A 25,018-nucleotide genomic window follows, 5' to 3' on the forward strand; every position below is an offset into this window, starting at 1 on the left:
TCATCTAAATATAAGAATATAAATAAGCAACTGCAAAGTAAAAAACATTATTCCATATTTAGCGATTCTTTAAGAAAAAAACTTTCATGCTAAACTGCCACCATGAAAGGTTCTCAAAGGCTGCTATTCTTTGATGTAAAATGAAATACTACTTAGTGAATAAAACATAAAAAACTCCTGTCTACCCTTCAAAGAGACATATCCTTTGACCCAGTGCTCCAGACTAAAGCCTTGAAATTTTTGCACAAGAATGCTGCATGAGCAAAGTCCAGACAAAACAGACACTTGAGATGCTAGAAGGCTGTATAACCCCAATTGCAGACACTACTCCTTCTAATAATCTAGCAGAGATAGCGCTGCCATACACCAAAAGAAAGTAATCTCACCAAAAGAAAACTGACCCCTTTAAAAAAAAAAAAAAACAAAAAAAGCAAGCAGTCAAAGCAAATGTAAGCCTTTAACTTGGGTTTATCTTTTTGTGCAGGTCACCTCTTAATGACCAATTTTTAATTCAAGTTTGCAGACTTAACAAAAAGTTTTCATCTATAAACTTTTAGTATTGTGGGAGGCAAAAATAGCATAAAATACAGGTGTTGCAAATATGATTTTATTTTGAAGACTTGCAAAAATCATTCATTTTATAAAGTTGTTAGAGCAAATTCAAGCAAGGAAGAAATTTAAAACCTATTAATAATAAGTGACAATAAATTTCTATTAACTTGTTGCTTGCAGACATTCTAAAACAGCAATATTATCACCCTATTGGCTGAATGTGTTAATAACATGTGCTTAATCAAATAGCAATTATTTATTTTAAGTATGAACAAGTCACAAAGTTTTAATTACTGTGTTACTGCTATTTGCAAGTAACTGTCAAACAGTAAAACACAACAAACAGGCAACATTCAAATTACTGACCCTATTTTACACACACACCTAACTTTTAAATCAAGATATTAATACAGACTACTTAAAATGTCCAAAATATTAGGATTTTTAGATTAATACTATATACAATCAAGTAATTTTTCAAAAAAAAAAAAGCTTAGAAATTAAAGCTATCTTTCACAACCCAAGCCACAGATTTGAGACTCACAGATTGCAAAAGAGAAAGTTTCCTTTCTCACATGCATGTATGTTGAGAACGCATGTATTATTAAGCATAACACCTTTATAAAACAGGTGGTGCTTAATAGTTTTTAGACAAAGTAAGTACCTAAATGGAAACAAACCACTGAAAAGTATCAATATAAACACTGAAGGCTAGTGCCTGGCACACTTAAGTGCTCAGTAAGTATATATTAAATAAATAAATGAAGAATGAAAAATGGCATATAATAATCTTATGGAAGTAATATACTAATGTCAAACCACTGAGACTTGTTTCACATTATTTTTATGAATAAACTAAAATAATTCTTGTATTTTATCATGGTATTTTTTTAATCTTTTGTGTAAAATATTAACTATAGCAGTTGATACTTAAATAGGTAATTGTGACAAACAAGGAATCAGTATTTTAAAAATACTTAATACAAATGCTTAAAAAGCAAATAAAAAATACACCTATGCAGGTCTAATTTTTATACTTTGTTTTGTGGGGAGCCTTTACTCAAAATCTTCAAAGAGTACTGAAAATTTAACTTCTCTCTTTTGTATAATACGTGAATATAAGAAGACAATGTGTTCACTGGACTTGGGTATTCATCAAATGTACTGAAAGGAGATTGGGGTGGGGTGGCATGAAGAAAAAAAGTTACTCTCTTAATAAAGCACAAAGACAAAGACAAAGACATTCTTCACCCAACCTCCATGGTACAGCAATTCCTGCAACAGAAGCACAAGGGCCTAGCAAACAGCCATTTGTAAGCTTTCCTTATTAACTGTAGGACATATTTGGAAATAATAATGGTACAACCCCAAAAAGCTTTTTCTTTTTAAACACTGTGCTTCTACATATATCAACAAGATTATTTTAAGACACTGTCATCTACTCTTTTAATATTTAACATTTTATTAGTTGCAAGAGTAAATGAAAAGGATAGCTAGCAGTTTATACACAATAGAGAAGATTTTAAGAATGATTAAAAATTTGCCATGTGCAGAATATAAAATTCATTATTAGCAGTAATCCAGGAATGACTACAACTTTATTCTCTGGAGATCTGTTTTCTAACAATGTCAACATTGTGTATAGTTCTAAAATGACAGAAAAGAATTCATTACACTAGAAAATGCCAAGTGGACTTTACCCCGCTACATTCTATACCTTAAAAAAGAAAAGGATAGGATACAAGTTATCAATATACAACTGATGCCTGGAATAAAACAATTTTTCTTTGTATGGTATTGATGTCCACAAAACACTATAAAAATTCCTTCATTTTTTAAAATTATTACACATATTAAATTCAGCCTGTCAGAAGTAACAGTAAAAAAAAGAAATTTACTTGGTGACATGCCCTTTGAGCTAATCTAGTAACAGTTTTAAATAATAAGCAGCATATACCTAAGATGAAAGAAATGAAACAGGACAGTACAAATAAAAAAGGGTCTGAGGTTCTACCTCTCCATGAAATCCACATAAGGAAGAAGTATGAGGACCTAATTTTAAGTTGCCTTACTAGACAGCTAAGATTAGAAGGAACAGAGGTAATAATCCCCACCTTATCCTGCACCATACATCTGGAGCATCATGAGAAATCCTGGCAATAATGTTGTAAAACAAATTCAGTCAAACTAGAAGGTAATTAAGATGATGAATTAACTGAAACTCATAAAATGAATCAAAGCCCTGGGGATATATAAACCAGAAAAGAGAAGACTTAGGAGAATAATTCTCTAAGATTTTGGTCTTAGGATTCCTTTACACTCTCAAATACGATTGGGACCCCTATGAGATTTTACAAAATCTCATATACGTATAGGTATTTTTTCATGTAAGAAATCAAATTGGAGAAAAACTTAGATATAGACTTAGCTTAAAATAATAATAAAATGATTATATACTAACATAAATAATATTATAAAAATACATTTTCAAAAACTAAAAACTTGAGAAGAGTAGCACTTTTGAAAATCTCTAATGTCTAGTTTAATAGAGACAGCTGAATTCTAACTTCTGTTCTTACATTCAAACTGGCCAAGTTGTTTTGCTTGCAATATGTGAAGAGAATTGATTACACAGATATGTAATCAGAAAAGAGAGCAATAACTTAATATTCTCATCTCACATTAAATCTATTGGTTGCTCTTGCACTTTAATTGATATCCATTCATGATTTTATAACATATGTTAAGTCATACGGAAAACAGTGGTTCACACAAGTATGAAGATCTTCCAAATGTTAAAATATTTCATTACATAATATTTTAAAAGTCACATTCATTAATTTCACTACCAATCCCATTAGAATAGTCTTTAAGTACGGGGAAGCTGTCAAGCTCATTCAGATCAGTGACAAAGTTAAGTTCTACAAAAATTCTCAATTTCAATTGAAAGCTTAAAAGTTTATCACGGAAAACAGTTCCTGGAAATGACAAATTTATTTTTGAAAAAATGGCTTGGCTAGTAATGTACCAAAAACTGAGTAACAATCATAATTTGCATGTTGTCTGTTTTTTCACATAAAAGTTCTTCCATGAAAAAAGGACTAGATTCAGTTTGCAACAGCAACTCAGTCATACAAGTGCTTTTCCTTGAGACAACTGTCCTTCTGTATGCAGAAGAGTTTTATGCATACTTCTGTTCTGCTACATAGAATATTTAAAAAAGTATATGCACAATTGAGATTTTTTTTTAAATTAATAATTTTCACTGCTTTATCAAAGTTAAGTGAAACTAGCTTTTTTCCTTTTTTTTTAAAGCCTCAAATGCAAGGAAGTGAAGGGTACAAAGACAGGATACACAGGGCCATTGCCTTGATTTAGGCTAAGGTGCTAACAGTTTTGCCACAGTTGTTTTTATAACAAGTGTCGATGTCAACACAGTGAAAGGGCAAATTAAGTCTCTGTATAATTATGAAAATAGTTTGACTTTGTAGGCCTTCTATAAAAGTTGTGCTCCCTCAGCCCCAGCCCAGTATTCTTTGAGAACCATTGATTTAGGACCAAAGAACTGTATTCAAATATACAGAAGGTGATCATGTAGAAAATGGCAAGCCCTGTATACTATTAGGCCAGCTCTTGAACCACTGGATATTATTTATAAAGAAGTAGCTTGGGGCTTCCTCAGTGGCTCAGCGGTAAAAACCGCCTACCAATGCAGGAGACACTAGTTTGATGCCTGGTCCCAGAGGACCCCACATGCCTCAGAGCAACTAAGCCTGTGGACCACAACTACTGAAGCTGCGCTCTAGAGCACAGGAACCAGGAACATCAACATTACTGAAGCCCAGGTGCCCTAGGGAGCTAGAGTAGCCCCCGCTTGCTGCAATGAGAGAGAAACCTGTGCAGCAGCAAGGACACAGCACAGCCAAAAAAATAAAATTATTTTTAAAAAAAAGTATCTTAGCACCAAATTTGGAAATAATCTTTTCTGTTAAAAAAAAATTGATTAATAACTTATGAACAGTAAAATCCAACCTTGGTTCTGACCCCAAAAAATGAACACCAGAGTCAAACTACAGAACAGTTGGATCACCCCCTAAAATTTTCTAAGGCCCTTTATAGTTAACTGCTCCTCCTACATCCAAACCTGAAAACCACTGATCAGTTTTTCTGTCCTGAGAGTTTTGCCTATTCTAAAATGTCAAATGTCAAATAAATGAAATCACACAGGATGTACAAAGTCTTTGGGTCTGGCTTATCAGCATAAAGCACTTGAGGTTCATCCACGATGGTTCCTAATCAGTGTGTATAAATCGACTGACAGGTTGTTTCCAGTTTTTAGAATTATTAATAAAGCTATTAAAAACATTTACATGCAGGATTTTGTATAAACATAGATTTCATTTCACTTGGGTAAATATTTAGAAGTGAGACTACAGGATTATAAGGTAAAAACATGTTTAACTTTATAAGAAACTGCCACACTATTTTCCAAAACAGCTAATAGTTGTACCATTCTGGATTCCTCCTGTAAGAGTTGTAGTAGCTCTGTATCCCCACTAGCATTTGGTATGGTTAGTTTTTTTTTTTAGTAACTTATTTATTTTTGGTTGTGCCAGGTCTTCTTGCAATGCATGGGCTTTCTCTAGTTACAAAGCACAGCTTCTAGGCACATGGGCTTCAGGAGCTGCAGTGTACGGGCCCTAGAACATCGGGCTCAGTAGTGGTGCACCAGCTTAGTTGCTCCAGGACATGTGCAATCTTCCCAAACCAGGGATCAAACCCATATCCCCGGCACTGGCAAGCGGATTCTTATCCACTGTACCACCAGGGAAGCCCTGGTATGGTCAGTTTTTTTAAGCCATTCAAATACGTGTCTAGTGGTATCTCACTCTAGTTTTAATATGCAATTCCATAATCAGTAATGATGTTAAGCATCTTTTCATGTGTTTATATCCCATCTGAATATCTTCTGGGTACTGCCTGCTTGTTTTTGAGTTAATATCTTATTATTTAAAGTGGTTTTTATTTTCTGGATACAATTCCTTTATCAGAAACGTGTTTTGTAAATATTTTCTCCCAAACTATGGCTTGTATTTCCATTCCTTTAACAATGTCTTTCAAATTTCTTTGAAAATTTTATTTGTGAGGAAGTCTAACTATAATTTTTTAAAAAAAATGAACTATGCTCCAGTGTTATAGCTAAAAAATATTTATCCAATCCAAACTTACCAAGATTTTCTCCTACATTTTGTTCTAAAAGTTTAACAATTTTCGGTTTTACATTTTGGACTATGAGTTTACGCCTAGGGCTTTGAGTTAATGAATGGTTTTTTTTCCCCCCTGCATTTTAATATACAATTATTCTATCTTGATTTAAAGACTATTTTTCTCAATAAGAAAAAGCCTTCTAATAATTATGACTGATCAGTAACATAAAGAGCAGCATCAAAAGAAATGAGAATCAGCTGTTCTGTCCAAATTACCTTTCCAACACTCCCTCTATGAAGTCCCCAGAGGGGGATGTCTTAAGGAAAGACTTACAGGTCTTCTTCCCTCATGCACTTAATCCTCACCCTCCAACAGTTCAGCTTTCATCGTTTATTATTAATTGAATTCTCACATAAAATTTCTGTTGAATAAGAGGTTAAATAATTTTTTAGATGAAAAAAAAACCTGATGCAGTAACAAAACTAGGTAACATCTGAAGTTATCCTTTGGTTTTAAATTCCTAAGATCCATTTTCTAAAACTAGAATAACCACTGAAATTGATCCCCAACTAAGTTTGGTTTGTATGCTTAATCACTGGGCTTTAGACAGCATCACCTATATTAATTTTAAAAATACATTATGTAACAATATTCAACAGAAATCATAATAATGGCTATTTCCCTTACCTTCCAATTAAGATTCTAGCTTCTAATTTCAGATACAAATACAATAGTAGTCTAGTGTTGAGTAATGAAAATGGTATATTAAGTTAATAAATGGGTTTACCTTATGTAACAGTGACATTAAAATGCTGTTTCTACATCTTTTAAGATACTCATGAGGATTTACTTCACATTTTGAAATATTTTTTATCATTAATGATATATATTTTTAGAATCATTTTTGTTCAAAATGCAAACATAATCAACTTCAATTGCTCAGTATTTCTGGATGTACTCTTCAGCCCCTGGTCTTATCATTTTGCTACTTATCATGTCTGCCACTCAACAGTGTGTAGGAACAAGAAGACATAAAACCCCTATTGGCATTACATTACCTATTTGATCATTTAATACTTCCATTTTAATATAAAGCTAAATGAATGGGTAAAACTTTGGTTTGAAAATTACCCATGGGTTTTAGTTTTCCATATTAAGCATCAATTCAAGAACTATGAATAATTATACATAAGACTTCAACTGATTTCAACTGGAATATCATACTGATATATTGACCACTATACTTTAAGAAAAACGTAACAAAGCTGGGGAAAATCTAAAAAGAAGAACAAAACTCATTAAAAAGTATACAACTGACTTTAGGGAATATCATTAAAAACACAAAACTCAGAGCAGTTTGTATATCTCTGATATGATTCACAGCACCTTTTTAGAACAATAGATTGCTGTCAGACGTACTCATTCTGTGAACTAGTAAGAAATGCTACTGACAAACTCTAAAATTTGAAACTTTACTGTAGACAGTAAACCTCATAATACTGGAATGAGAGAGTAACCTCTTGGGGCTTAAAAGAGATAGTCATTGGAAAAAGTAAAATAATAGTATCCTCATTAATTTATGAACATGTGGCATGTGTAAATCCTCTTCCTCTCACACACATATCTGCCTCATTGCTTTTATACTTGACTAAGTAAATGATATTTAGGGAGTTTTTGTTTGTTTTTTTGCTACGCCTCACAGTGTGCAAGATCTTAGTTCTCCAAACTGTGGATGGAACCCGGGGCTCCCCTGCAGTGGAAGCTTGAAGTCTTTACTACTGGACCATCAGAGAATTCCCAGCAAGTGATATTTGATTAACATTTGATGAATAGGTAGATGGTACTTGAATGAAGAGCTAGTGAATTGGTAAAAAGCAGCTAGGCATAATTAACTGAAATCTGAATGCCCTAAAGCAGTAAAGAACAGCAAGGGCCAGGCTTGGTGAGGCTGAAGCACAGTTATATAAAAGACAGAGATACAAGATAAACTTAGAAATGTAGGAGTTAAATCATGAAAGACTTCAAAGGCCATGATAGGATTTTAGTGTTTACTCTCAGGTCAGTAAGAAATACCAAAGGATTTTAGACAAGAGGATGATACAACCAGCATTTTAAAAAGACTATTCTGGTCATCCTGTGGAAAATGAATTAGAAGAAGATTAAAGTATCTATGGAGATCAATTAAGAAACACCACAGCAAGCCAGCCTTAACTAGGATGATGGCAAGGTCAGTACACAGATCTAAGAGAGAATTTAAAGACAAAACCAACCAGTCTTAAGCATAAGCAGACTTCCAAATTGTCCATTTACTTCTCTATTTATTTTTTATCTGTTTATATCTTAAAGGTGCAAATAGAAACTTAAATGTGACCTATTATTTAAATTATGTTTACAGGTTCAATGGAGTGGCAAAAGAATGTACAATCAGAAGGAGAGTAGCTAAGAAACATACCCATATATCTGATCACTGTAAACCAAATATAGAATGAAAAGTATATCTATACAATTTCATGTTTTTACTAGAAGTCTTAGAAACTTTTTACAAAATGTATACTGTTGTACGATATAAACATAATAACAAGTTGCATCTAAAGTAACACCACATACAGAAAAATTTTGTGTGAGTACCAAAATTCAATCTGCTACTGATCAACAGAAGAACATTATTCATTTGCTGATAGTTGTAATCACTCATACATAAGGCAGAAATAGATGTGTATGTGTGTATACACACATATATATGCACAGTAACAGTAATAATCATTGGTTCCAGAAAAACCCAATATACTTAATTTTAGATGGTACTAGTGTGTCTTACAATTTAACTCAGAAAATCACAAATAATATATTCATCACAAAACCAAAAAAAAAAAATTCTGGTGTTTACTTATAAACATCACAAAAATGGAAGCCTTCTGTAATTTTAATTATATGTTTGTGTATGACTTAATATTTGTGTAAAATGCTTAACACAAATTATCTTTTTGTAATGATTATTTCTTCTTAAAATTTATATACAGTCAAGAAATCACTATCCTAGAAGAACCCTGACCACCATACTGAAAAATCTGTTGTACAAAAATAACCCTGAAGGCAGAATCCTAGCAGTGTATAGTAGAAAATTCTTACCAATTTTTCATCAACTGTTATGAGTTGCGTGTCTCGAGTTTGGTCCTGTGCCAGCCTCCATGTGGAAGTGCTCAACGACCTGCAGTGCGAGACTTTAAGTTAAAAAATGATCCGTGCAATGAGAAAAGAGAGGCAGACAAATCTTACATAAACCAGCTACTTTAACACTATCAGTCTTATAAAACAAAAAGAACAGAAAGAAAGAGGGCACAAAAAATCCTTTTTCTCCACAATTAGCTCTGTCTGCTGAGATTCTGGCAGAGTCTCACTAGACAGTTCACAAAAGGCTGTACTTTATGGCAGTCTATAGGCTCTCAGTCATAGAAGGACCCCAGTAACAAGAACTGTTCTGCTCTCTATAAATGTACACTGGCTAGTTTGTCATTATGAAGAGGAAAAATGCAGAGCTATATCAACCCTTCTGGAAGGCCAATTCCTAAAGGATGCCATCAGAAAGAAACAAATATCTCAATCAAATTCTTAGTGGAGTAAAGAAAAGGGTGTGCAATTAACACAGGATTAACAAGAAGTTTCTCTGCTCTAATTTCAAATCAAAAGTAGTTTAAATAGGAATGATTTGTATGATCATTTAATATTATTGTTTTAATCCTGGATCCCATTCACAGAATTGAAGAAAGTCTGAATAGTTTAAATAGAAACATTAAGTCAGCAATAAAATCAGGACAGAATCTAACTCTTTTACATTAGTATGGTCTCACCCTCAACCCAAAGAAGCCTGGCGCTAGTGGTAAAGAACCTGTCTACCAATGCAGGAGATGTAAGAAATGTGTGTTCCATCCATGGGTTGGGAAGATCCTCTGGAGGAGGAAATAGCAGCCCACTCTAGTATTCTTGCCTGGAAAATTCTATGGACAGAGGAGCCTGGCGGGCTACAGTCCATGCAATCAGAGTTGGACATGACTGAGCGACTAACACTACTAGTACTAACAGATTTTTAAATTTCATGTACACACTGTAGTTTATACCAATGAATGTAATAGCCATCAACGTGACAATTTAGCTTTTTTAAATTTTGCAAAATATTAAGCCATCCTATGTAGATTTCTTTTTTGAAAGTAAGTTAATATATACAATTGACTCAAACCAGCTGAATATACAGTATTCAAATTCAATTCTTTCACTTAACGCAATATAATCACCATCATAATTTTGATGTTGCTGTTCAGCCACTAAGTCATATCCAACTGTTTTAAGATATAATATAACCACCAATAATTGATACAAAACTTCACACCAATGTTTAATTTTCAATAGCTACATGGTTTTATTAAAAAAAAAAAATCTACTTACTAACAACATAAAGATGACTCATAATACAAAGGGTTTTATTTCATGAACATATTTTCTAAAGAGGGTTCATTATTTTCCCAAATTAATACCATTCATTACCACTGTAAATACCCTGCTCAGAAATATATCCACAAAAAAGAATATACTAACAAAGTATAATTAAGCACCTTTGAAATCTATTTACTCTGGCAATCACTAAGATCAATAACCACATTTTGAATACTTTTAACTAAATCCATATACTGCAAGAAAAAAAAAAAGAGGCAATGAAAAGGGTACTCAGGAAAACCTGAAATATTAGAAGTATTAGAAAATGTAGCTATATTACAAGGAAATGAAAGTACATAGTTCCTCTAATGAACAGAAGTATTAGACCAAAATAGTGCAAATTAGATAGATTAAAACTATAATCCATGAGCTGTGCAATTTTAAACTGTGCAGTAGATTTGACTGATTTAAAGAATTTTAAATCGTATGATAAAATCTTATTGTAAATCAGTCAAAACACAAAATAAATTTTTAAAAACTTCTAAAGTATATATACTTTAAGGATTTGTTGTTTAGTTGCTAAGTCGTGTCTGACTCTGCGACCCTATGGACTGCAGCATGCAAGGCTTCCCTGTCCTTCACTATCTCCCGGATTTGCTCAAATTCATGTCCATTGAATTGGTGATGCCAACCAACCAACTCATCTTCTGTTGACCCCTTCTCCTGCTTTCAATCGTTCCCAGCATCAGTGCCTTTTCCAGTGAGTTGAAACTTTGTGCCAGGTGGCCAAAATATTGGGGCTTCAGCTTCAGCATCAGTCCTTCCAATGAATATTCAGAGTGGATTTTCTTTAGGACTGACTGGTTGGATCTCCTTGCAGTCCAAGGGACTCTCAAGAGTTTTCTCCAACACCACAGTTTGAAAGCATCAATTCTTTTAACACTCAGCCTTCCTTATGATCCAACTCTCACACCTCTACATGACTACTGGAAAAACTATAGCTTTGACTAGACAGAATTTTCTTGGCAAAGTGATGTCTCTGCTTTTTAATACACTATCTAGGTTTTGTCATAGTTTTTCTTTCAAGGGGCAAGCATCTTTTAATTTCATGGCTATAGTCATCGTGTGCAGTGATTTTGAAGCCCAAGAAAACAAAGTCTGTCACTATTTCCATTGTTTCCCATCTATTTGCCATGAAGTGGTAGGACTGGATGCCAAAATCTTTGTTTTTTTGAATGTTGAGTTTTAAGCTAGCTTTTTCCACTCTCCTCTTTCACCTTCATCAAGAACCTCCTTAGTTCCTCTTCACTTTCTGCCATCAGGGTGGTGTTATCTGCATATCTGAGGTTATTGATATTTCTCCTGGCAATCTGGATCCCAGATTGTGCTTCATCCAGCTCAGCATTTCACATGATGTACTCTGCATACAAATTAAATAAGCTGGGTGACAATATACAGCTTTGATGTATAGGGCTTCCCTGGTGGCTCAGACAACAAAGAATCTGCCTGTGGCGTGGGAGACCCAGGTTCAATCCCTGGGTCAGGAAGATTCTCTGGAGAAGTACATGGCAACCCACTCCAGTATTCTTGCCTGGAAAATCCCATGGATGGAGGGGCCTGGCAAGATACAGTCCATGGGGTTGCAAAGAGTTGGAAACAACTGAGTCACTTCACTTTCCCAATTTTGAACCAGTTTGCTGTTTCATGTCCAGTTCTAACTGTTGCTTCTTGATCTGCATAACAGGTTTCTCAGGAGGCAGGTAAGGTGGTCTGGTATTCTATCTCTTTAAGAATTTTCCACAGTTTGTTGTGATCCACACAATCAACGGCTTTAGCATAATCAATGAAGCAGAAGTAGATGTTTTTCTGGAACTTTCTTGCTTTTTCTATGATCCAACAGATGTTGGAAATTTGATCTCTGGTTCCTCTGCCTTTTCTAAATCCAGCTTGAACATCTGGAAGTTCATGGTTCATGTACTGTTGAAGCCTAGCTTGGAGAATTTTGAGCATTACTTTGCTAGCTAGGGTGTGAGTGCACTTGTGCACTAGTTTGAATATTCTTTGGCATTGCCTTTCTTTGGGATTGGAATGAAAACTGACCTTTTCCAGTCCTGTGGCCACTGCTGAGTTTTCCAAATTTGCTGGCATACTGAATGCATCACTTTAACAGCATCAACTTTCAGGATTTAAAACAGCTCAGCTGGAATTCCATCACCTCCACTAGCTTTCTTTGTAATGATGCTTCCTAAGGCCCACTTGACTTCACACTCCAGGGTGTCTGGCTCTAGGTGAGTGATCACACCATCGTAGTTATCCAAAGTCATTAAAATCTTTTTTATATAGTTTTTCTGTGTGTTCTTGCCACCTCTTCTTAATATCCTCTGCTTCTGTTAGGTCTATACAGTTTCTGTCCTTTATTGTGCCCATCTTTGCATGAAATGGTTCCTTGGTAGCTCTAATTTTCTTGAAGAGATCTCTTGTCTTTCCCATTCTATTGCTTTCTCTATTTCTTTGCACTGTTCACTTAAGAAGGCTTTCTTATCTCTACTTGATATTCTTTGGAACTCTGCCTTCAAATGGGTATACCTTCCTTTTCTCCTTTGCATTTTGCTTCTCTTCTTTTCTCAGCTATTTTTAAGACCTCCTCAGACAACCATTTCACCTTTTTGCATTTCTTTTTCTTGGAAATGGTTTTGATCACCACTTCCTGTACAATATTATGAACCTCCATCCATGGTTTCTTCAGGCACTCTATCAGGTCATAACCAATACTCAAAGTATTAGTCGCTCAGTGGCAAGTGATTCTTTGCAACCCCATGGACTGTAGCCTGCCAGGTTTCAATGTCCACTGAATTTACAAGACAAGAATACCAGAGTGGGTTGCCATTCCCTTCTCCAGAGGATCTTCCCAACCCAAGGATCGAACCTAGAGTCACCAGGGAAGCCCTCATACTCCTGAGGATAGTTACAAAAAAATAATAAGTAGTGGTAGAATATGGAGAAATAAGAACCCTTGTGCACTACTAGTAAGAATGTAAAATGCAGTTGCTGTGGAAAACAGCATGGCAGGTTCTAAAAAAATTAAACTCAGAATTAATATATGGTCCATCAATTCCACTTATGGGTACATCCACAAAATAACTGAAAACAAAGACTCAAATAGATACTTGTACATAAATATTCATAGCAGCATTATTAGCAAAAGCAAAAACTGTCAAATATTAATAATCATATTTTAGTTGACCATGTATCATAACACTAGGAAGCTAAGTATACATGTAGAAATAACTATTATGCAATGATTAGTAAATAAATGGGAATTTTATTTTGCTATTGTACTTATTTTTGAGAAACTTAGAAATTTAATTTGCTCCATGAACTTGCCTTGTTATCTACCCATTTCTTTTGTTAACTGTGTGTGTGTGAAGTTGCTCAGTCATGTCCGATTCTTTGCAACCCCGTGGACTGCAGCCCGCCAGGCTCCTCTGTCCATGAGATTCTCCAGGCAAGAATACTGGAGTGGGTTGCCATTTCCTTCTCCAGGGGATCTTCCTGACCCAGGGATAGAACCCGGGTCTCCTGCATTGCAGGCAGACGCTTTATCCTCTGAGCCACCAGGGAAGCCTTTTGTTAACTGACCTGTTTACATTTCCAAGTTTATTAAGTGTCAATCTAAATTCTGAGCTCAAAGGATAAATCGTGAGAGCTGTGATGTTATCAATTATTAGAGTGTACAGACAATTAATTCTAGTTTTTTGTATAAATTTCCTGAAAGAAAGTGAGGTATCCTGGAAATGGATATTAAAAGATATTATTTCTAACTCTGATTTTCCTACTTATTGTTGTGTCTATGAACAAATCATTTAACCCCTCTGCATCTCAATTTCATTTTTGTATATCTGTAACATGAAGACTGGTTGTTCTATTTTTTTTCCTAATGATGAGTCCATGTTATTCTATTAAGTGGAACAGATCATAGTTCTAGTTTGTTTTAAAAGGCAATCTTTTTGCCTGAAAAATCCCAAGGACAGAGGAGCCTGGTGGGCAACAAAGGGTCGTAGAGTCAGACATGACTGAGCACCTAAGCAAGCTTATAGAGAAAATTTAAACTGTCTTCATCATACTGCACTCACCTGACAGAAGCAAGAAAGACCTAATTATTAACTGGAAAAATAAACACCAGCGGTCAAGAGATCATTTAATATTCTGGGAAAATATGCAGAGTAAAAGGAAAGACAAAGATCTACAAAAGACTTGGTTAAATTCAGTGGAAACAACAGAGAATATAATTTATAATATATGCACAAATAAAGTATTTAATTCTAGTTTAAATTTATTCCAATAATGTCTAATCTTCACCTAAGCAATTAATATTATCTTAAAATGTTCAACTGATCAAGTAAAAGTTATAATATCCTGCTAGTAGATATCTTATGCTTTTCTGAGCCACGTAGAACTTGTAGCAGGAACTAACAGCTGTTGTGCCAGGGGGTACAACCCAAGCTAAAACCTTAAACTAATTCTTTGAGTCATCCAACGGACTAAGGAAAGATCTGTGTAAGAGGGATAAGAGTAATTATGCTCACATACCAAACTTTGGAATGGAACTGAAGAGTATAAGGAGGAGAATGTGGGCAAGGGTAATTTTGGAGGGTAGTAACAAAGAACCTGAAGAGCATAATGGAAATCATAAAGGAGAAAGAAATATGCTTAAGTTTATACCAACAGGATATCAAAATAAATACGTTTGAGTTTAACAAAGGGAATAAGAAATATAGATGTTGTGGTGATGACAGTTAATAATATTACAAAACACAACAAATATATGAAATGTTCATATTTATGAAGGCCAAATCATTGAGCTGTACTGGTTATTAAGCAATAACTTTACTGGTTTGGAATGCCTTAAAGAAAGGAATTGAGTTGCTGTACTTTTGGCACGTCTTGTAAATAATGGAAGCTAGTTTACCATAAAGGTGTCAGTTATTAATCTACAAATTAAACATAATAATTATGAAACCTCTAACAGAATTTTTATAAAGTTAGATGATTCTCATGAGGGAAAAGTAATTCACAAAAACAGCCAAGAAAATTTTGAAAAACAATCAGAGGCATATTTCAGAGATGTTGCAGGTTCACTTTCAAACTACTGCAATAAAGGAAATACAGCAATAAAGAAAGTCACGAATGTTTTGGTTTGCTGAAGCATATAATAGTTATATTTATACTATACTATAATCTATTAAGTGTGCAACAGCATTGTATCTTTAAAAAAAATGTTCTTTAATTTTAAAATACTTTATTGCTAAAAAATGCAAAGCATCAACTGAGACTTCAACAAGTCACAATCTTTCTGAAATAGTAAATCAAGGATCAGTGATCACTGTTTTAAAAAAAGGTGGTAATAATAATGAAAGAGTTTGAAATAAAGTGAGAATTCCCAAAATGTGACAGACACAAGTGACCAAATGCTGTTGGGAAATGGTGCTGACAGACTTGATCAATGCAGGGTTTCCACAAACCTTCAATTACTGTATCTGTGAAGCACAATAAAATAAGGTATGCCTGTATAAGGCAGGATTTGCCTTACCAATTAATATGCTCTAGCAATTAAAATATCATGGTGTTAGCACAGGCACACACATATAGATCAAATAAACAGTTCAAAGTACAGAAACAAATTACTTAGATCTGTAAATTTATTATATAATAAAAGTGCAATTTCAAATCTGTGGTGAAAAGCTAGAATATTCAGTAAATGATACTGAGACAACTAGCTATCCCTCCATAGAAGAAAAATATTTAAATCCTCTTATAAAATAGTTACATCATATACCAAGGAATTCCAGATAGAGTAATATATATACACACTGTATTGCTTGTATAAATTACTGGGATAAAATGTAAGAATTTTAAAAATCAAAATACAATATCCACTGGACTTTCTTGGTGGTCCAGTGGTTAAGAATCCACCTGCCAATGCAAAAGACATGGATTCGATCCCTGGTCCAGGAAGATCCCACATGCCACAGAGCAACTAAGCTTGTGCACAATTACTAAGCCTGTGCCCTAGAGCCTATGAACTGCACCTGCTGAGCCCACACACCTAGAGCCTGCGTTCCACAATAAGAGAGGCCACTGCAATGAGACCGCGCACCACAATGAAGAGCAGACCTCGTCTGCCCCAACTAAAGAAAGCCCGTGCGCAGCAAAGACCCGGCACAGACAAAAGTAAATAATTAATTTTTAAAAAGGCTATCCATGAACTGTAGAATATCTACAAAGCAAAATAACTTCTGAACAATAGAAGGTACTGCAGACTAAATTAAAGGAAAAATCAGAGATAATAAGTACGGTACACAGAGTAGATAAAAGACTAATACCTAGAATATATAAAGGACTCAGGAATCAAGAAAAAAATCACCTCCTAAATTGGAGGAATAAAGCATAGGGTATGAACAGAGTAGACATTAATGCCAACTATGTTGCTAATCACCTTAACAACTTATTGACCAGAGACATATTAATACGTCTTTTGTTACCCCAACATTACTAACCAGAGATGTTTCAATATTCACTTACATAATAAATCACCAGCCACAGGCATTAGTTTCTGCAGTAATGCCCCAGCCAATGTGTTAAATGAGAATAGACTACACCAACGGGAAGAGAAAATGTGTCAAGTAATGAAAACAAAAAGCCAGGACCCAGTGATGTTTCCTGAAAGAACCCCATTTTAAATACAGACAAAGACATTAAAAGAGATGAACAACAACAAAAAAGAAAAGAGATGCAGAAAGACACACCATGCTTACAGAAATCAAATCTTACTTCTGTAGCTATATTAATCTCCAAGCAAATTTCAGCAAAAAGAACATTATCACAAATAAAGAAGGGCATTACATCATCATAAAGGAGTCAATTCTCCAAGAAAACATTAACAGTTCTAAAGGTGTATATGCCACCTTTAGAGCATGTCAAAATATGTGAGGAAAAAACTAAAAGAACTTTGAGGAGAAACAAAGAAATCCATTAGTATAGCTGGAGACTTCAATACTCTTTTAATAGTAATTTGACACAGACACTAGGCAGAATATCAGTAAGGATACAGTTGAACTGAAAAGCCCATTCAATCAACTGAATTTAATGGACATTTATGGAATGCTTCATCCAACAACAGAATATACATTAATATATATACATGGAATAGACATAAAACAGTCACAAAGACAGACCACATTCTTGGCCATAATACACATTAACAAATTTTAAAAAAATAAAACACACACCATGTATACGCTCAGTCAACAATGGAATTAAACTAGAAATCAGTAACAGAAAACTAGAAAATCCCTAATTACAGCTGACCCTCTAACAACACGCATTTGAGCTGTACAGGTCCACTTACACATAGATTTTTTTAAAGTACATACATGTACTATAAATGCATTTTCTCTTCCTTATCATTTCCTCATAGCTTTCTTTAGCTTACTTTCTTTCTCTAGCTTACTTTATTGTAAGAATATAGTATATAATATATACAACATACAAAATAACTTAATCAACTATTCATGTTATCAGTAAGGCTTTTGGCCAACAGTATGCTATTTGTAAGATATCAAGTTTGGAGGGAGTCAAAATTATACATGAATTTTCAAATTCACAGAGAAGCACCCCTAACCTCCATGATACTCAAGAGGTAATTGTATTTGGAGACTAAACAACATACTTCTATATAACTTATGGGTCAAAAGAGGAATTCTCAAGAGAAATTTTAAAGTATTTTGAACAAAATGAAAATACCTTTCAAAATTTTGTGGGATACACCAAATGCAGCGTTTAGAAATTTATAACACTGAATGTATATATTAGAAAAAAAGAACAATTCAACCACCTAAGTTTCCACTATAAGAAACTATAGAAGAGAACAATGAATAGAAGCCTCAGGCATTTCCACTGGGGCTCTGTTCTATATTCTGGGTTTGGGCCACAGGCTATTCCCACAGCAACATGAACTTAAACAACAGCTTCTGTCACAAAGCGCACATTTCTGTCAGATTCTCCACTCGAGCCTTCAAAGACCTGCTATGGTGTGGACTGGACCAAAGCCCCCAGATCACGTCTGAAGAAACTTCTCACCTGAATGATTGGCTGTTCCTCCCAGTTGTACCTCCGAACTTGTGGACATGAAACACCTTGAAACAGTCCCTGCAGAAGGCTTCTCCTCTTATATCCCCAGGGCAGGTAACCATCTCAACACTAAGACCTGGGTACACCCAACTGCCTGCAGGCCCAAGTGCTGGACACCTCATACCAAACAACCAGCAAGACAGTAACACAGCCCCTCTCATCAAAAGAGAGGATGCCTATAGGCATACTAAGCTCACAGACACCTCAAGCCATAGCACCTGACACAGTCCTTCCCATAAGAGGGTAAACACTCAGCATCACCCACCAGTGTGTAGATTACTGTCCCTCCCACCAGGAAGCCTACACAATCCCCTGGGCCAGCCTCACCAACGAAGGGGCAGACAACAGAAGCAAGTGGAAAGGAGCCTGCAGTCCATAGAAAGGAGATCATAAACAAAGTAAGTTAAACAAAATGATACAAAATGATACAAAAGAGAAATATGCTGCAGATGAAGGAGCAAGGTAAAAACCCACAAGACCAAATAAACGAAGAGAAAACAGGCAATCTACTTGAAAATAATTCACAGTAATGACAGTAAAGATGACTCAAAGACTCAGAATGGAGGCACAGACTGAGAAGATATAAGAAATGTTTAACAAAGACCTAGCAGAACTAAAAAACAATCAGTGATAAACACAACTGATGTGGAAAACACACTAGATGGAATCAACAACAGAATAACTGAGGAAGAAGAACAGATAAGTGAGTTAGAAGATAAAACGGTGAAAATAACTGCTGTGGAGCAGAATAAAGAACAAAAAGAAATGAGGATAGTTTAATGTACCAATGGAAACAGTGACAGACTTCATTTTCTTGGGCTCCTAAATCACTGCAGACAGTGACTGCAGCCATGAAATTAAAAGATGCTTGCTCCTTGGAAGAAAAGCTCTGACAAACCTAGACAGCATATTAAAAAGCAGAGACATTACTTTGCAACAAAGGTCCATCTAGTCAAAGCTATGGTTTTTCCAGTAGTTATGTATGGATGTGAAAGTTGGACTATAAAGAAAGCTGAGTGTCAAAGAATTGATGCTTTTGAACTGGTTTTAGAGAAGACTCTTGAGAGTCCCTTGGACTGTAAGGACATCCAACCAGTCCATCCTAAAGAAAATCAGTCCTGGGTGTTCTTTGGAAGGAATGATGCTAAAGCTGAAACTCCAGTACTTTGGCCATCTCATGCGAAGAGTTGACTCATTGGAAAAGACTCTGATGCTGGGAAAGACTGAAGGTAGGAGGAGAAGGGGACAACAGAGAATAAGATGGTTGGACGGCATCACTGACTCGATGGACATGAGTTTAAGCAAGCTTCAGGAGTTGGTGATGGACAGGAAAGCCTGGCATCCTGCAGTCCATGGGGTCACAAAGAGTTGGACACGACTGAGCAACTCAACTGAACTGACTGAAATGTAACAACAGTCAAACTATACAGGTCCCATGAAAAAAGAAAGGGTTTGAGAGAATATTTGAAGACATTCTAGTTGAAAACTTCCCTAACATGTTACCAGCAGTCATGTATGGAAGTGACAGTTGGACAGTAAAGAGGGCTGAGCGCCGAAGAACTGATGTTTTCAAACTGTGGTGCTGGAGAAGACTCTTGAGAGTCCCTTGGGCTGCAAGGAGATCCAACCTGTCAATCTTAAAGGAAATCAGTCCTGAACATTCACTGGAGCTGAAGCTCCAATACTTAGGCCACCAGATATGAAGAGCTGACTCACTGCAAAAGACCCTGATGCTGGGAAAGATTGAAGGCAGGAGGAGAAGGGGACGACAGAGGATGAGATGGTTGGATGGCATCACTTACTCAACGGACATGAGCCTGAGCAAACTCAGGAAGATGGTGAAGGAAAGGAGGCCTGGCGTGCTGTAGTTCATGAAGCTGGAAAGAGTCAGACAAGTGACTGAATAACAAGAGTATAGGAAAGGAAATAGCTCACCCAAGTCCAAGAAGGACAGAGAGTCCCATACAGGATAAACCCAAGGAGAAACACAGCACAACACATATTTTTCCAAGTAAAAAAATTAAATTCAAAGAAAAAATATTAAAAGCAGAAAGAGAAAAGCAACAAATAACATACAAGGGAATTCCCATAAATATATTAGCTGATTTTTCAGCAGAAACTCTGCAGGCCAGAGGCTGTGGCAGGATGTATTTAAAGTGATGATAGGGAAAAACCAACAACCAAGATAACTCTACCCAGCAAGGATCTCAATCAAATTCAACTGAGAAATCAAAAGTTTTACAGACAAGCAAAAGCTAAGAGAATTCAGCACTACCAAACCAGCTTTACAACAAACGCTACAAGAACTTCTCAAGGTGAGAAACACGAGAAGAAGGACATACAAAAGAAAAAAACATACAAAAAGAAACTCAAAACAAAATTAAGAAAATGGTAATGGTACCACACATTATCCATAATTACCTTAGATGGAAATGCATTAAGTGATCCAACCAAGCGACACTGCCTGGCTGAATGGACACAAAACTAAGGCTTGTGTAGTGGCTTTCTACAGGAGACCCACTTCAGATCTAAGAAGACATACATACTGAAAGCGAGGGGATGACAAACATGTTCTATGCAAACAGAAATCAAAAGAAAGCTGGAGGAGAAATACTCTTATCAGATAAAATAGACTTTAAAATAAAGACTATTTCAAGAGACAATGAAAGACACTACATAATGATCTAAGGATCATTTCAAGAAGATATTAATCGTAAATATTTATGTGCCCAACACAGCACTTCAGTGTATAAGGCAAATGCTAACAGCCATGAAAGGGCGAGTCAGCAATAACACAATAATAGTAGGGTACTCTAACACTACTCTTGTACTTGTACCAATAGACAGATTATCCAGACAGAAAATTGATAAGGAAACACAGCCCTTAAACGACACATTAAACTAAACAGACTTAACATTTATAGGACATTCCATCCAAGAAAAGCAAAATACACTTTTTCTCAAGTGCACATGGAACATTCTCTATGATAGATCACATTTTAGATCTATCACATGATAGATCACAAAGAAAACTGAAATCTCATCAAGCATCTTTTGCGACCACAATGCTATGAAATCATAATGCATTAGAAATCAATTACAGGGGAAAAAAAAAAAAACTGTAAAAAACACAAACATGGAGGCTAAACAATACGTTACTACATAACAAAGACATCACAGTTAAGAAATCAAAGAAGAAATTTTAAAAATACTTAGAAACAAATGACAATGAAAACACAACAACCCAAAACCTATGAGACACAGCAAAAGCAAATCTCAGAGGGAAATTTATAGCAATACAATTCCTCCTCGAGAAACAAGAAAAATCTCAAATAAACAACCTAACTTTTCACCTAAAGCAACTAGAGAAAGAAGAACAAATAAAACCAAAGTTAGTTAAAGGAAAAGAAATCATATAGATTAGAGGAGAAATATATGAAATAGAAATGAAGAAAACAATAGCAAAAATCAGTGAAACGAAAAACAGGTTGTTTGAGAAGATAAACCAGATAAACAAAGTGAAATGAAAGTTGCTCAGTCACGTCCAACTCTGTGACCCATGGACTGAAGCACACCGGGTTTCTCTGTCCATGGAATTCTCCAGTCCAGAATACTGGAATGGGTAGCTGCTCCCATCTTCAGGGGAATATTTGGAACCCAGGGATCGAACCCAGGTCTCATACATTTCAGGAGGATTCTTTACCATCTGAGCCACCAGATGAACGTTTAGCTTCCATCAAGGAAAAAAGGTAGAGGATTCAAACCAATAAAATTAGAAATGGAAAAGGAGAAGTTACGATGGACAATGCAGAAATACAAAGGATCATAACAGACTATCACAAACAACTATATGCAATGAAATGGACAATCTGGCAAAAATAGACAAATTCTTTAAAAAGTATAACCTTCTAAGACTGAACCATGGAGAAATACAAAATATGAACAGAGCAATGACCAGTAATGAAACTGAAACTCTGGTTTTAGTAAGTCTTCCAAAAAACAAAAGTCCAAGACCAGATGGCTTCACAGGTGAATTCTATCCAACATTTAAGTAAGAGCTAAACTTTTCAAACTCATCCCAAAAATTAGAGGGAGGAATACTCCTAAGCTTATTCTATGAAGCCACCATTACTCTGATACCAAAACCAAACCAAAGTATCACACAAAAAAGAAAATTACAGGACAGTATCACCAATGAACCTAGATGCAGAAAGTCATCAACAAAATACCAGCAAACTGAATCCAACAATACGTTAAAAGGGGATTCCTTGGTGGCTCAAACAGCCAAAGCAATCTTAAAAAAGAAAAACGGAGCTGGAAGAATCAGGCTCCCTGACTTCAGACTATACTAAAAACCTACAATCATCAAAGCACTACGGTACTGGAACAAAAAAGGAAATATATATCAATGAAGCAGAATAGAAAGCCCAGTGATACACCCATGCACCTATGAACTAATATGACAAAGGAGGCAAGAATATAGAGTACAGACATTTTTTTCCAATATGTGGTGCTAGAAAATCTCTTTAAGGATGAAACTACAACACCCCCTAATGCCACATACAAAAAAACCCCCAAAACCTCAAAATGCATTAAAGACCTAAATGTAAGGCTAGACATTATAAAACTCTCAGATGAAAACAGGCAGAACACTCTTTGACATAAATCTCACCTCCTAGAGTAATGAAAATAAAACCAAAATTAAACCAATGAAACCTATTTACACTCAAAAGCTCTTGAACACTAAAGGAAACCATAAACCAGGTGAAAAGACAACCCTGAGAGTGTGAAAGAAAAGTATTTGCAAATGAAGCAACTAGCATAAGGATTAATCTCCAAAATATACAAAAGCTCATGTACCTCAATATCAAAAAAACAATCCAATCAACAAATGGCACAAGACCTAAATAGGCAGAAGCCCTAAATAGACATTTCTCTAAAGAATACATGAATATGGACAACAAACACATGAAAAGATGCTCAACATCAGTAATTATTAGAGAAATAACTTACACCAATAAGAACGACCATCATCAAAAAAATCTACAAGCAATGAGTTCTGGAGAGGGTGTGGAGAAAAGGGAACACTGTTGGTGGGAATGTAAACTGATACACCCACCATATAACCAGCAAAACATACAGTATCATTTACATTATCACCAAAAAATAAATAATATTTAGGAGTAAGTCTAAGAAAGCATCTATATGAAGAATACTAGAAACCTCTGATGAAGGAAATCACAAACATCTAATAAAATGAAGGGGCTATTCCATGTTCACCCATGCTCGTCCTGACTTAATATTGTTAAGGTGCCAGCCCTCCCCAAGTTACTCTATAGACCGTCACATCCAAATCAAGATTCCAAAAAGTTATTTTGTGGATATCAGCAAACTGATTCCAAATTCAAATAGAAGGACAAAAGATCCAAAATTGCCAATTCAGACTTAAATTGAAGAAAGTAGGGAAAACCACTAGACCATTCAGGTATGACCTAAATCAAATCCCTTATAATTATACAGTGGAAGTGAGAAATAGATTTAAGGGCCTAGATAGAGTGCCTGATAAACTATGGAATGCGGTTCGTGACATTGTACAGGAGACAGGGATCAAGACCATTCCCATAGAAAAGAAATGCAAAAAAGCAAAATGGCTGTCTGGGGAGGCCTTACAAATAGCTGTGAAAAGAAGAGAAGCGAAAAGCAAAGGAGAAAAGGAAAGATATAAACATCTGAATGCAGAGTTTCAAAGAATAGCAAGAAGAGATAAGAAAGCCTTCTTCAGCGATCAATGCAAAGAAATAGAGGAAAACAACAGAATGGGAAAGACTAGAGATCTCTTCAAGAAAATCAGAGATACCAAATGAACATTTCATGCCAAGATGAGCTCGATAAAGGACAGAAATGGTATGGACCTAACAGAAGCAGAAGATATTAAGAAGAGATGGCAAGAATACACAGAAGAACTGTACAAAAAAGATCTTCATGACCCAGATAATCACGATGGTGTGACCACTGACCTAGAGCCAGACATCCTGGAATGTGAAGTCATGTGGGTCTTAGAAAGCATCACTACGAACAAAGCTAGTGGAGGTGATGGAATTCCAGTTGAGCTATTCTAAATCCTGAAAGATGATGCTGTGAAAGTGCTGTACTCAATATGCCAGCAAATTTGGAAAACTCAGCAGTGGCCGCAGGACTGGAAAAGGTCAGTTTTCATTCCAATCCCAAAGAAAGGCAATGCCAAAGAATGCTCAAACTACCGCACAATTGCACTCATCTCACACGCTAGTAAAGTAATGCTTAAAATTCTCCAAGCCGGGCTTCAGCAATATGTGAACCGTGAACTTCCTGATGTTCAAGCTGGTTTTAGAAAAGGCAGAGGAACCAGAGATCAAATTGCCAACATCCGCTGGATAATAGAAAAAGCAAGAGAGTTCCAGAAAAACATCTATTTCTGCTTTATTGACTATGCCAAAGCCTTTGACTGTGTGGATCACAATAAACTGTGGAAAATCCTGAAAGAGATGGGAATACCAGACCACCTGATCTGCCTCTTGAGAAATTTGTATGCAGGTCAGGAAGCAACAGTTAGAACTGGACATGGAACAACAGACTGGTTCCAAATAGGAAAAGGAGTTCG

At 35.5% G+C, this 25,018-nt stretch overlaps 1 protein-coding gene across 1 annotated transcript in view; it reads right to left on the bottom strand.

The window, feature by feature from the left end:
• The window catches only part of NDUFS4 (NADH:ubiquinone oxidoreductase subunit S4), a 115,955-nt gene that overhangs the window by 46,104 nt on the left and 44,833 nt on the right, over positions 1–25,018 (bottom strand). Inside the window, exon 2 of the mRNA XM_006058300.3 lies at positions 8,890–8,968. Within this exon, the coding sequence (XP_006058362.1) occupies positions 8,890–8,968 (79 nt within the window). The remainder of the gene's footprint in view (positions 1–8,889; positions 8,969–25,018) is intronic.

This window comes from Bubalus bubalis, chromosome 19, assembly GCF_019923935.1.
Source record: "Bubalus bubalis isolate 160015118507 breed Murrah chromosome 19, NDDB_SH_1, whole genome shotgun sequence".
Classification (NCBI taxonomy): Eukaryota; Metazoa; Chordata; class Mammalia; order Artiodactyla; family Bovidae; genus Bubalus; species Bubalus bubalis.